We start from the raw sequence: 14,627 nt of genomic DNA, 5'->3' as shown, positions 1-14,627 counted from the left end.
AAGCCTTGGGGCCCATTAATTGATAGTTAAAATGCATAGCACTGTTCTGTCCATTTCAACAGATGCCTTACAGACAAACCTTTCTTTGTACCTGCTTATAGCCAAGATATGATTAGGAGCTACTTTGAAATTTTCAGTCTTCAGCATGGAAATGTGAGGTAGGATTTAGATTTTCCGAACAAAGGCATTGTTTGAACTTTGTACTGCAGGATAAAAACTATGGGTACAAAATGGCAGAGAACCCCATCCCAACAACTGGCAATCATTGTCTTATCCCTAGCCTATTCATCTGGTATATATTGTAGCATAATTCTTCCAGGAGAACTCCAAGCTAACAGCAGAAATGTTTAGATTTTCAAGCTGTTTTGAGTCTTAAACATATTAGATATCTGAGGAGACATTAGTTTGTGGCCTGATATTTATTATCACAAATGAAGGCATACACCCAAAATACCAAGTGGCAAAACCACACAAGTTTGACATATGGTTATCCCAGCTTCTGAAGGCTCCACATCTGTACAGCTGTGCAGTGAGAGGCACCATCTCATGAGTGCAGTGCAGAAACTGCTGCAATGGGGCTTGAGTCCATGAAGCAGCATAACAGTCTAACCTGACACTGCTCTCTCTCTCTACAGAGTTCAGCTGCTTTCTGTGGAAAAATTACATCAGCAGCCTTAAATCTGCAGTTGCTCTCTAGTTTCATATCAGCAGTTTCTTTCCATAATCAAACTTCTGGAAAATAATCTTAAGTTTTCCTTAGGAACTGTGACATCCTGAGGTGATTATTAAAAATTTCAGAATGCTTTCCAAATACTTTTAGAATGCTTGGGTGTTTATTTGTGTATTTTTGGAGTAATGTTTTGATTAAAGCACTGAAGTGAATCTTGTGTGTTTAAGAAAAATGTGGAATCCATCAATATTGCCAAAAGTATTTTGAGCTTCCATTTCATTTACAGTGCATAGCCTATAAGGGGAGAGCATTTCTTGCCTTTTAAGAAGCATAGTAATTACATTTTTATATATATTGAGTAGGTTTTTAAATTTTATACTGTACCTTGTCTTTGCCTTGTCCTTTTTTTGTGCCTTATGCTGAGAAGCTCCAAGAGTTGCTAAAATTGCTAACTACATATTTTGATTTTAGACTGCTTTATTTCAAAAGTTCTGTTTTTGTTGACTAGAAGTTCAAAAGATCTTCTTTGGCCCAGGCACCTTCCAGTCTCTTCTCTGGGCTGCCCTACCCCCTTTTTCAGTAATGTTCTTCCTCTTCAACAGCTACCAAGAACAACCTTCAGCAGCCTTTCCCAGCAGTCAGAGTGCTCACTCTGTTTTTTATGCTCCCATGAATATCTCTGCTCAAGCAAAGTTGTGCTGCTGCCCTTCATTCCAGAGAGCATGAATCATCTCAACTTTGTATATTTCTGTACCTATCTATATAAAGCCAATAAGGATGGGGTGGTTCCAGTTTTGTTAGGCTTCAAGCCAACTCCAGAGTATGTAAAGTTTAATATTCTATGGATTGCACGCAAAGCAGGAGTTTTGTTGAATAAGAGAAGGCACAGGGTCAGCTCTTCCCCATGTCTCTTGTCCCCTGGTCTAATTTCTCCTCACATTAATTGTGCTAACATTTTTTCAGCAAGGAAAGCATGAGTTGGCCTATGGAAAAAAATAACTGTCTTGCTGCTGCTTTTCTTCAGCCTCCTGTTAGGGAAACACTTTGGGAGTGATGATGGAATATCCTTGTTGTGCCTGATGCCACTGTACCACAGCATCATCTCTGCTGAAACCTGGAGGGTAGAGCTGCCACTTCTGCAGCTGTGAGGCAAATCATCCTGGGTTCACAAGCTGAACAGGACAAAAGAGCTGGAAGCTGCTTCCTAGTGAAGATAGGGCTTTTTTGTCTGATTTGTTTTGAAGAGAGAAATTAAATGTTTGGAGGCCATAAAAGTTTTTTGACTATCTGATGCTTCCAGAAGAAGGTGGTCTGTAGACCTGCATCTGTGCAGAGCTGGCTCAGTAGCTGTCTCCAGGGAGGAAGGCAGAAGTCATCTGGCGTAAAACACTCTGCACAACTGAAAATGACAAGCTTCTCATTCTTATGAAATGAGTCCTGGCACAGTTAATGTACACACAGAGCAGTCATCAGTGTTGTTCACTTCCAATCCCTGCAAATTGCTCAATGATTTCTTCAAGACTTGCTGAGGTAAGGAGTGAGAGGGCCAGGAGAAGGCTTGAGGTAGTGGAGGCTCAGGATCATGTTACACAGATTGGGTCCTTGTGCTAAATAAGTTGTTAAACTCGGGAGTCTAAGACCTTAGACACTGGAGACTGAAGAAGGTCTTGATTAACAGATGGTGGGAGACTCTACATTTCATTTACTGCTGTTCTAAAGCAGTGGCTGCCAACCTCTTGCAGCGTGTAAACCTCCAGTGTTTCACCTCTGTAAGTGATCTAGCAGATAAGGGCTTTTTCTTAACCACTGTTCTTCAGACTTTTAACAATGGCTGATCCTTCTTAGACAAAGCACTTGTTTTCAAATGCATCTTTTTCAATTGGTGTTCTGTCTTAAGGGACATGTTAAAAATGAAACTCCAGTCAAACTGAATACCTTCAGCACGAAAGGTCGTGTGTAATACTCCATCCCTTGAAATTACTTCCTTTTGCTTAAATCCATGTATTTAACCTGTTGGATACAAAATTGTTAAATTAATTAGGGTTCTTTCATCAAGCTTTTGGATGTGAACTCATGAGCACAAGCAGTTTCCAAGGGGCACTTTGGAGGGTTATTTTAGGAATACTCATAAAAAGCATTATTTCTTCCCAATGCCACAGTTGGTTCAGTAGCCCATTCTCTCATGCCAGTGCATGAACTTTTGGAGCATAATTTTACAACATTTTCCTTGTGTTTCTTCACTCTGTTTTCAGTAAATATGGTGGTGTTCATTGTGAACTGCTAACCAGGATCAGACTTGCTCTGAGGTTTTCATACCACTAGCATTTCTTACTTAGCGTTCTCAGAAGTAGCTGAATAAATTATTAGAAACAGTTCACCTACAAGATAAGCTAGTTACATTTCTTATCAGAAACTTCATGCCATAATTAAGAAATGGTTAAAGATAAAACCTGCTGATGTTATGTTAGTAGTTCTTTAAGTCATGTGTTGTAGGCATGTATGATCATAAGTAGAAGGTAACAAGGGGTCGTTTGCCATAATTTAAAAATCTGAAGTACATAAAGATTCAACTAGGCACTTATGAGCCCATTATAAAGTGCATTAGGAATATAATCATGGAGATTGTGACTTAAGGCTCATAGCTATTCAATCACTCTCACTTTGAAGTTTGCTTTTCTATCCTGATAAAGGAGGACATTCTAATCTTGTTCAGAACAGAAAAGCTCAAAAGTGTAGCTTGATTCAAGCAACAAGATAGTGACAGGCTTTCCTGATTATGTGGATTTTGCATTGACTTTCAGGTTGAGTACAGTTTATCTCAAGAGGATTTTCTTTGGTTTTTAAGTGATCCATAAATTGCAAGTTTTGTGGGCAGTGAAGCAGCCTTTAACTTAGGGTAGCCTGTGTCCAGGGACAAGAGCTGGCCTGTGTCCATTTCAGAAAGGGTGCCTGAGGTCAGGCAGCTGAATGAAAACTGTCACTGGAGAGCTGAGCCCCTGAGCTGTTGGGAATTGAGCCTTTGCCATACCTGCCCATGGCTCCTTCCCAGCCACACCTCGCAGGGCTGCTTGGAGGAGAAGGGCAGTCAAACACACACTGTCAGTCTGCAGCACAGGCTACTCTGCACCCCCACTTACAACCCCAACGAGTTTCACAAGAGTTCACTTTGCACAGTAGTGCAATATTGCTGCAACGGTGTAGTTTTGTACAAAAGGTAACAACAGTGTGGTTTTTATGTGGATTTTTTAAAGGAGTGAAGTATTTGACACTACCTACTGGAATTTGCTATATCCTTATGATTATACTTAATTAAGAAAAGACTTCATAAAATTCTGAATTATCTCTTCATGATTAATAGAAAAAGATTGGAGATTTTTCAGAACTGACAAGATCCTCAATTTAAGGATGCATTACTCAGCCAAAACAATGAATTAGACCCAAGTATAAATTGGGAGGATGATATATTGATACTCCTTCTTGTGGATTGTGTTAGAAAGGTTCTGGTCAGGCCTTGCAAGATGCTGAACATCTTTCTTATGTTGTAGCACTGCAGCCAGCAGGTCAGACCAGGATTGCCAGTGCCACTGCTGTTCTCTCCATCTGCTATGTTTTGCCTTTTTTTTTTTTTTTTAACTGCTGGACTTATTTTAAATTTTAGTATCATTTCCTAGAATTAAAGAAGTGGAACATATCTTATGGGAAGAAGATAGACAAGACACACATTTCCCTTCTTACTTGAACTTTCTATGACAATACTGTGCCTCCCAGACACAGGCTTTTGTCTTTGATTTCTCATTCACTTCAGTTGTTGCTGAAGCACATTGCTGGACTATCTGTCTCATGGTGAATGAATTGCTTTTAATTTCACAGGACTGCAGGGATGAGCTTGTGGACTCAGGTCCTTTATGTGGGACACTACTGGGTCTGATGCACATTTGCAGCCAGTTTGTAGGCATTTTTACATTCTGATTTAATTGTTGATAAGGTGGATGTTCAAATGACACTGGAATTTGTGAGAGGAGGCATTTCAGCTGTCAGTCAATGTCCATGATGGGGAAGCTTAGAGACTGGTCCTTAGAGCCTAGCTAAAATCAGGGGAGTAACCTATTTAATTCCATTCCCATCTAAAAGATCATTGATTGAGGAGAAGAAAATATTGAACATCTTTGCCACTCCACACAGGTGGCCTGTTCAAGATCCAGCTCTAAAATAATCTGGATATGGATCAAAAGTACTGATACAGAAATAGATCTTTCTTTTCTAATTCTAGATGGAGTCACCAAGCTCAAACCATCTGTCTGGGAGGATGTAGTTTGATCAGCCATTCAGGAATACTGCATTCATTGATTTCAGTAGCCAGGCATAGAAAATTGGTTTAAAAATTTGTAAGGCTGAAAGGCAAAGACCTCTGCACTAATCTGATGGGTGCAGCACAAAATCTTGGTACTGCGTGAGGTCTGGTTTGGTTGTGGGTTTGGTTTTGTTTCATGAGGTAATAAGAAACAATGAATTGCTCTCTGTAAGCTTTGTAGGGTGTTCTTGAACACGTGTTGCTTAAAATCCATTAGGGAAAAAAACATTTCTGAAGCTGTGTTAGCTTATTAGAGCTTTTCATCTCTGCAGACTGCATAGGCAGCTTGTGAAGAAGTCAGGATGCCAGACCCAGAGCTATTTGATTTTGTAGCTGCAGAATATGATTTAAATATGGCATTACTACTGGCTGGCCCATTAATGAAGTTGCTGCCAATTAATCTTGCTATACATGTAACAGTGCAGTCTGGGTGCACATTCTAACTTGAGTTACATGGTTTTAATTTGTTGAATAAACTCCAGTGGATGCTCTGTTAGGAATCCAATATTTACAGATATCATTTGTGTGTTACTTAATGAGGTATAACCCAAATCATCACCATGCAGTTCAGAAATAGAACGCAACAGCTGTAATTCTGAGAAGGAGATGCAGGTCACGAGTTCAAACCTTGAGATTAAAGGGATGACTTTTACCCTACTGTCTTTACTTTGTCATGCTTGCTATAAGTAGATGTCAAGTCCCTCTGGTTTGTGAACCACTGAGCTTATATTTCTCTGTCTTATTTTAATTATTTTTATTTTTAGTTAGTGAATCTGATCATTTGCCTCTGCTGATATTTAAGTCTTACTGACTTAAGTGGAAACAGGATTTCCTGTGGTGATTAAAACCACAGGTGCTAGGATTAAGGAAGGCCTTTTCCTCAGTGGCATACAGACTAAAACTGGAATGATACATAGAAGATTAGTGTGGCATCCTCAAGGCTGACAAGCAGTTTTAGGAAAGCACGGGAGGGGATCAAACTCTGGGAGGTGTAACCATGGGGAAATTTCTTTGGCAAAGTTTTTATGAATACTTGAATCTGAACTTATTCAACTCTGGAAATCAGCTGTTGGAAGCAGAAACCTCTCTGGATGCAGCAGTGATGTCTGCAGCCTTTATGGGAAATGTGTATGTTTTTAGCATATGGGGTTTAGGCTGTTGATGCTTCCCTAGACCCCTAATGTCTGGCTGTACTCTGTGGAGACAGGGTGCAACTTTTCTGGAGAGAAGCTGTTTTAGGAGTTGAAAAATGTGAAGAATAACATAGCACTGAAATACAGACTAATGGTGATGTTCCTTTCTGTTCCCTTTTCTTCTTTTCCATAAGAATTTTTCCCTTTTCCTTCAGATTTTAGTCATTCTGGCTTGAGGTCCTGTCTAAAGTTCCAGCGCTGTTGTCTTGGAGTTTTTCTGGTGGTCTTTGGTAACAGGTTTTTTTGGGTTAATTGCATTCTAGATGTCTTTTATTAAGCTGCAGTTTTAAACACAGACTATACACTGCTGTGTGGACATTACAGCTTTGTGTTCTTACTTGATGGTGGAAGATGATACCATTCCATAAGTTCTCAGAGATGACACCTGAATGGCTTTTTGGATCCGATCCTGTTGACTACTCGTGGCTGTTTCCACTGAAATTAAATCTGTTTGTAGGAATGAGAACTTCTTTTTTGTATATAGATATTTATGTATGAATATATATATTTATAAACACACAAAAATGTATGTGTGTCTATAAATAAATATTAAAATAAAAGTTCTTATTCCCGTTTGATATTTGTTCTATATATATTTAAAAGAAGTTCTGGCTCACACAAATAAATTATCTCTTTATATATATATCAGAAGCATACCTTTGATTTGCAAGTTGACAAGTAGTTGCATGTGTATATATGGGTAGCAGTCTAGCGTGTCAAACAGCATGTTCTATAAAATGGCCTTTATCTTCTGGAACAGGAGTGCTGCAGGAATGGGCTGAGGTTGTGTGAAATGCAATCCTGGGCCAGTGGGGCTGCTTGTGTTAGTAAGGTCAGCAGGGTTTGCTCTCAAATTCATCCAGGCGTTACAGCGCGCACTAATGAAATGTGCAGCACAGGGGTATGGACTTCTACTTCACTAAGGATAATAAACAGTAAAATCTAAGGTTTTATTACAGTATATATTACAATTTTCCATTATTTGTCATCTCCTCTTTGCCTCACCTTTATTAGGTGCCACCTTGGCTCTCCGAGTTGAACCTTTATACGTGTATTTTTATAAAAAGGAGAATTCAAAAGTTTTTTTTCCCTAGCACCCTGCATGAGAATGACTGAGATTCTACACGACCACAGTTATGGCTGCAGATTTCTGTGTGTGCCACAAAGAATTAATTGTGCAATCATCCTACGCTCGTCATCAGTGTGAGAATTTACAAAAGTCACCTCTTAACTTTTAAAAGTTATTCCTCTTCCAACAATGTTCTTTAGTTTATGAAATGTGACCAGCCACCTTACTTAATGGCCTGGTCGTCAGCAGTTTTAGAAAGATTATTGCCTTTGTATTTTGCACAGCGCATTTGCGTATAACCAAAACAATCTAAAAAGAAACCACAAATTGTAAAATCCCGACCACGTAATTTTTAACTTAATAGGAAACATGAAACCTTTACATTTAGTGAAGTAACTTTCCAGGTGTCCCTGTTTTTCTAATAAACAGTCAGTGTTTATTAAAAAAAAAGAATATGTAAAAAAGACGGTATTGTATTGAATTAAAAGCACCAAAACAGATAAGGTCTGTTCTTTTCCCATAGGCACACTAAGGTCCCATTCCCACTTTCTGACTTACAAAGCTTCCACTGAGAGCAGCCCCACAGGACAAGGGAAGAGATAAAAGTAAGCTGAGTTAACCTTCAGTGTCTGATAATCCCAGCAACTTTTGAAACTAACAGGTAGTCATCAGTAAAAGCTGTTGTGGAATGAATAAAAATGAAAAAGCTTTGCAAGATAAAAGACAAAGCCATAATTGGGATAATAGTCACGAAAATGAACAGTAGAATGTAGAAGCAGAATTACCTCTGTAAAAGGTCATGTTATATTGAATTCTGTGATATAAGACTTTATACAGCTTTGTTGAGTGCCTGCAGTTTGGTTGTGCTATTTCTGACAATTTTTGATAGCCTCTTCCGTGTGTTCCTCATTTTAGCAAGGTAAAAAATGACACCTGTTTGAGTCTAGTTTGCAGGACTTCTGTGGCAAAAAAAGCCTCCTTAAATGTGCAAGGGGGAGATTTTAGAACTAGGACCAGATCTATAATGATGTATATGTTCCAGGTATTTTCCATTTAGATTACATAATGGAAAGTCGATGTTTATGAATGTGGATGTGTATTTGAATGATTTGCCTAGCAGGTAGGTGTCCCTTCCTGGAGCAAACTGGAGCAGCTCAGGCATGTGTGGTGGGCTTCTGCTGCTGCTGGGGATTTATCCCAAGTGGCCAGGGCTTTTGGAATGGAGTATGCATGCCCGGGAAGTTCTGCATGGCAAAAACATCAGCATGGTGACGTTGGGAAGTTTTAGGGAATCCAGCTTTGCTGCAGTCGTAAGGCAAAATGGAGACATGCACCTGGGTAAGCCTGACGCTCCATGTCACACTAAAAGGGTCAGAAGAGAAGCAAAGGGTTTTTCTCTGGTGAGAACAAACCCAAGATTTATATTAATTTTTTTTTTCCTAGATGGTCTAAAGGACACTTAGGAATCATTGCCAAATCAGAAGGAATCCCAGCAACTTTTAAAATCTAGTCGGACTGGTTTGCTGTCAGCCTGGCTGGGTCCCTGGCAGCTTACAAGGAGAGCTTCTCTGGAGCTGGGACCCCCTGCATCTCCCTGGGCAGCGTGGCCAGCTGGGCACTGAACACATGGGGGCTGATGGCCTCTAGCAGGGCATCCCTGAGGCACAGGGTTTGTGAAAGGCACTGCAAAGGTTGGGTTGGTTGGGATTTTGGTTTTTTCCCCCACCAATAATAAACTTTCAAGGATCAAAACACTTTGTAATCTGGTGGGTTGTTACTGCAGAGGGATCTTGAGAGATGGGGTGAGTTCCCTCCCTGAGGAGGGTGTCCAGCACTGTCCCAGTCACTGCTCTGAAACCCTCAAGGTGAGTGGCATGCAAAGCCAAGTGTTACAGGGCTGCAGTTGCTGTATAAGGAATTCCTTCATGGTTTCAGCTGTAGCTTTTGGAGGAAATAATTTAATAACCCTTTTCTTTAGAAGTATTTGCGGTTGAGGTACCTCGTGTAACGGAGCTGATTCCTCAGCTGGCTAGCAGTGGAGCTGTGAGATGTAACAGCTCGAGGAACTGTCCCCTTGGTTTTGTGCAGGTGTGCTGCAGAAGTGAAACCAGCTGAGTCTACATGTTGAGCTTGCTTGTTTATTTGAGTAATTTTGGAAACATTGCCATTCCTGACACTGCAGCTGTGTTTTTGAGGTCAGTCGGAGCAGGACATTGACATGTACAGCAGTAAAAGAGTGATGTTGTGGCAGAGAGGTTTAATCTGGCCTTGCAGGAATTCATGGATTTAAGTGGAAAGCACTATTAACTCTTGCATCATGAGGATGCAATCTTGGTTGCACATAGGGCTGTACATACCCACGTGCTGGTAAAGAATGAAGTTTATTTTAGGTCTCTGTGTGTACACATACCTGTCAAAAATATATTTCCGTAGCTCCTCCATCTCTCGGAGAATGCCATCGTTGCTGGTACCCACAGCAGTCCGAGGTTAGCTGGCCGTGTTGGCACAAGATTCCCCTGCAGCAGAGCCCTGCCAAGGCAAACAGCATGTGGCAGCTCCGTGCTGCTGGGTGCCTCCATCATCCCAGCACACAGCTGCTCACAGGAAGCACTTTTCCTTGCTGGGAAGGAAAAACATTTAATTTGGGGACTGGCATTCTCCAGCTTTGGAAAACAGTTGAAAATTTTGCAGAAAGAAGATTGTTCCTGAGGTGTGGTCAGCTGGAGGAAGCCTTTGGTGGTGTTGGGCTGGTTTGTGTCTTGCGTGATTCTCAGTGTGCTTCTAGGTCCCAGTCATGCTACCTCCTTCCTCCTGGGTGTGTTTACCCGTAATACCACTGGCAATGGCTGAGCTGTTCTTGGGAACACCTATGGCCCTTTGAGTACCTTTTGTACATCTTTCTTCATCTCTGAAAATAGAGGTTCTTCAAAAACACCCTTGCCCCACTTAGGATGATGTTATTGGAAAGTTTTGGCAAGTAAAACCTGTGATAACTTAATTCAGAAGGGAATGTAAAATGGGTGAGAGTAAAGAAAAAGGCTACTTGATCACTTTTTAAAGTTAATGTACAGTGGTGATAAATGAACTGTAAAGGAAAAGCTTTATGGCATTAAGTTGAGGGATGCCTAGTAGACTGTGGAGTGATTTCCCTGGGGCAGAGTAGGGTATGGATGGAGGCTCTGATGTTTGTTGGCCAAAAGAGGCAGCGGAAAAATTGAATTACAGGCATAGCCAGAGCATTTGGGGTTTGAGAGTTTCTGTCAAGTGCAGATGAGGATGTATTTGCACACTTCTGACAGAAGAGGAGACCTCTGCGAAGGAGCAAATCCGCCTCATCTGTGGTCTCTCCCTCCTTAGAAGGTAGTACCCATTACCAAGGGATCCGGGGAACAGCGAGCATTGCCCAAAACACGCTTGGAAGTGAAAGCGAGGGGCAGTGCCGAAGAGCGTTCTGTGACAGAGCAGCGGGCAGAGCTGCCCCGCAACCTTGAACAGGAACGCGTCTGAGCGGTGTCCAAGAGGCGTGTTATTCCTCCTCTAACGCCAGAGTGCTATTTGGCCCAATTACTTTAATAATAGGTGCAAGAAGCACTAAAGCCTTTATTTTAAAAAGAAGTAAAATAAAAGCCTGGCAGGACTTGCTTTTCCTTCTCGGCTCCGGGCTGCCTCGCCTCTCCTCGCCCCGGGCTGAGGCACCTCGGCAGCGGCCGAGCTGCGGCGAGTCCCTGGCGGGTGGCGCGGAGGGGAATAAATAGCCGGGCGGCGGCGCGGAGCCCTCCGCTCCCGCAGCCCCTCCACGTCACTTCGCAGCGAGCCGAGCACGTGGGGCGGGGAGATCGTATAAATCTCCCTCTCCCTGCTCGGCCGTGATGTTATCTGCTGGCACCCGTCCCCTCCGCGCAGGGAGAGCCGAGGGGCCGGGGGCGGCAGGCGGGGGGTGCCGGGCGGAGCGCTAGAGCCGCCGGGGACGGGGCCAGCCCCAGCCCCGCGGGGGAGGCCGGCCGGCGGGCGGGTAGAGCGGCGCTGCGCTGCGGCCAGCCCCGGGCGGCCGGCTCCGCGCCTGCGACCCGCGGGAGGCTGCCGGGGCGCGGCGGCGCTGCCTCGCTGACTGCGGCGCGGGGTTGGCGTTTCGGAAGGAGGAGGAAGAGGAGGGAGCTGGGAAGAGCTGTGCGGCGCGCAGCGGCCCGGGCGGGGGTGGGTCGGTGCATGCGGCGCGGGGCGCACGCAGCAGCCTGCGGGACGCGGCCGGACCGGGGATCGCCGCTCGCCGCGGGCGCCGGGCGCCGCCGCGGGGCCGGAGCCGCCGCCTGCCGCTGCCGCCGCGCCGCGCGGGGCCCGGGGCTCGGCGCCGCCGGCCGGGCGCACACGTGCGCGGCTCTCGGTGCCCGCCCGCGCCGCCGCGGGGGCTGAGCGCCGCCGGGCGCGGGGCGGTGCCGCTGCCGCTGCCCTCCGGGAGCCGTCGGGCGCCGCGGGCGCACGGCGGGGCTGAGCGCCGCGCCGGCACCCTCTCTCTGCCGGCTGCGGCAGCGCCCTGCGATACCCATCACTGCGCCTTCTCGTCCTCCTCCCTTTTTTTTGGGTTTTTCCTCCCCCCTCTCTCCTCCCCCACTTCAGATTTTTGTTTTACAGCGCGCTGAGAGCAGCCTCTCTGCCATTTACTTGATTTGCAGGTTTGTTGTATCTGTTTGGGGGCTTTTTTCCTCCTCCTTTTTTTGCTGTCCGGTTCATTCCGCTCCCGAATTTTTATCTAGTTGTAGCAACTTGCTTTTTCTTTTTCTCCTTTTTTTTTTTTTTTTTTTCATATTAGTGGTGTTTTTTTCACTAGCGCCTCCCGTGCGTTTTCCGATTGCGAGCCGCTCTCGCAGCCGAGTTTTTAAGAGCATTTTGTCTGCAGATCTCCCCTTTGTTTGCACAGATCCCCTTTTTATTTTTTGAAATTTTTTTCTTGTTGTCGTTCGTTGTTGAGGTCATTTTTTTTTTTTTTTTTTTGGGGGGGGGGCGCTGTATTTAAACACTTAAAATGCACTGCTATCTCCTGAGCGTGCTCCTCACCGTGGATCTGGCCACCGTGGCTCTCAGCCTGTCTACCTGCAGCACCCTCGACATGGATCAGTTTATGCGCAAGAGGATCGAGGCAATCCGGGGGCAGATCTTGAGCAAGCTGAAGCTCACCAGCCCTCCGGACGAGTACCCCGAGCCCGAGGAGGTGCCCCCGGAGGTCATCTCCATCTACAACAGCACCAGGGACCTGCTGCAGGAAAAAGCCAACCACAGAGCCGCCACTTGCGAGAGGGAGAGGAGCGACGAGGAGTATTATGCCAAAGAAGTTTACAAAATAGACATGCAGCCTTTTTACCCCGAAAGTAAGTCCTCTGTGTGTGTGCATGCGTGCGTAATTTCGCCCCCGAGGCTTAGCGGTGCTCAGCACCTTTAAATAGCACCCCCATGCATCGAACTCTGCCTTCTTCGCTCGGCTCGCTTGTCACGCTCAGCATCGCTTAGGTGGCGGCTTGTAGGGTTTAATTTAGGTGGCAGAGTACCCGTGACTGGGTGGGTATGTCCTGGGGGATCACCTGTTGCCCCAGACCCCTGTGGGGTCACCCCGGGATTCCTGGGGGTGCCTGTGCTGCCAGCCCCCCGTACCTGGGCACAGTTCCCCCTGCCGGGATCCCGCTCCCTCCCCGGCAGCCCCGTGTGCAGCCTCCAGAAAGAGCCAATATCTTTCCACTGCTCTTGTTTCCCTTGGAGTGTCTGGAACGGGCAGGTTTCCATCTCTCCATAACTGAAAAGAAAAGGAGAGGAGGTCTTAAAAAAAAAAAAAAAAAAAGGTTGCCAGCTCGTCTTGTGTGTGTCCCTTTAGAACGCTGTCCCGCGGACTGCTGTTCGCATAGGTGCTCAGAAAGGACAGAGACGTCCTCCCTCCTCTTCCCACTTTAACTAACCTCCCCTTTCGGTTCGTGGGCACTTCTCATTTCAGGTACAGAAAAACTTTTCCCTTCTGGGTAGCTTCGGTTCTTGGAACCTGTCTCAGCCCGTCTACCTTTTGCCTTTTTTAACGACCTTCTGGTGATCCATGCCACGTTTAGCACAAAAAAAAAAAAAAAAAAGAGAAAAAAGAAAAAGAAAAAAAAAGGGGTACAAATGCTCTGTGCTGACCAAATCCACTTAGAGTGATTAATAATCATAATGACGTGCCTTTTTGTTTTGGTAGTGAAGCTTAAGTGCATAGAAAAAAAAAAAAGAAAGAAAAAGCACCGCACTGCCTTAAAAGAATCTAGATCATCATCATACCGAGGAAAGTGAAATACCAGAAGCAGAAAATAACTTCACCGTTCACATAACCAAACCCTAGTCCCTAGTCATTTCATTTAGCTCGCTTCCCTCCCCCACCACTTGATGCCCTATATACTTGCTGTCTGTTTCTCAAAAGCACATAGCTCTTGCTTAAATAGATAATTCAGCCATCTTGGTAACTTTATCCTAGAGTTTCTAATTGCATTTTCCCCTTATTTATTTTTAGTTTAGCAAGTTGTAGCTTTGGGGCTTGCTCTGTCTTGCATGGGATAGTCCTAGGATGCCAGCCAAGGTATCTGAGCCCCACGCTCTGTGCAGCTGCCTCCCTTTCTTCCTTTAGTCTTAAATGACAACATCAGGTACAGGACATCCTGGCAGTCAGAGCCATTTTATTATTGTAATTATGGCACCATCCTTAATAGCCATGATAAATACACTCCACCCTTGTTACCCTTGGGGAAGAAATACTTTATTTTTAAAAAAAACCCCTGCATATTTGGAGCCAAGTGGGTATGAGCAGAGCAGTTCAGTATAATTCATAGCCATAGCAAGAACACAGAAGTCATGCTTGTTTTCCACGTTGATGTGCTGTATTATTTTGCTGGTGGTTTTGGTAGAAGTCAGCATTTCGTTTTGAGATCTGTTAGATCATACCCGGGGCAGAGGAGCACCTATGGGCAAAGGTTGGGAGGACCTCTAGCAGTGCCTTGGTTTGGGGAGTTGGCCCTGTAGCAGAGAGTCTCTGAGAATTGTAAAGTGCATCTGTCCTGAGCACATCAGTCCTCCTTGCTTCAGCAGACTGCGGAGACCCAACAGTCCAAAATGCAGCTGCATACTTCCCAGAAAATTAAAATATCTGTGGTGTGTGAATTGGATGGTATTGGCAAAAGAGGATCTATTTTTAAAATGCTGTCAGGGGCCAGGTTTGGTGTGAGGTATGGATGGAGGCTGTGGAGGAGCGCAGGAGATTGCAGGTATCTACCAACAGAGTGCATCAGACGTTTGGGATGCGAGGGCCAGCACACCCAGCACTACTGTGCAGGCTGTCGC

At 44.7% G+C, this 14,627-nt stretch overlaps 1 protein-coding gene across 2 annotated transcripts in view; it reads left to right on the top strand.

Annotated features, from left to right (window-relative positions):
* The first annotated feature begins 12,268 nt into the window (after positions 1-12,268).
* TGFB2 (transforming growth factor beta 2) overlaps positions 12,269-14,627 on the top strand; it is a 57,394-nt gene continuing 55,035 nt past the window's right edge. For both annotated transcript variants that reach the window (XM_058020160.1, XM_058020161.1), the window contains exon 1: positions 12,269-12,646. In XM_058020160.1, the coding sequence (XP_057876143.1) occupies positions 12,304-12,646 (343 nt within the window). In that variant the 5' untranslated portion in view covers positions 12,269-12,303. The remainder of the gene's footprint in view (positions 12,647-14,627) is intronic.

This window comes from Melospiza georgiana, chromosome 3 (assembly GCF_028018845.1).
Source record: "Melospiza georgiana isolate bMelGeo1 chromosome 3, bMelGeo1.pri, whole genome shotgun sequence".
Lineage (NCBI taxonomy): Eukaryota > Metazoa > Chordata > Aves > Passeriformes > Passerellidae > Melospiza > Melospiza georgiana.
This window is presented reverse-complemented; position numbering and strand designations above follow the sequence as displayed.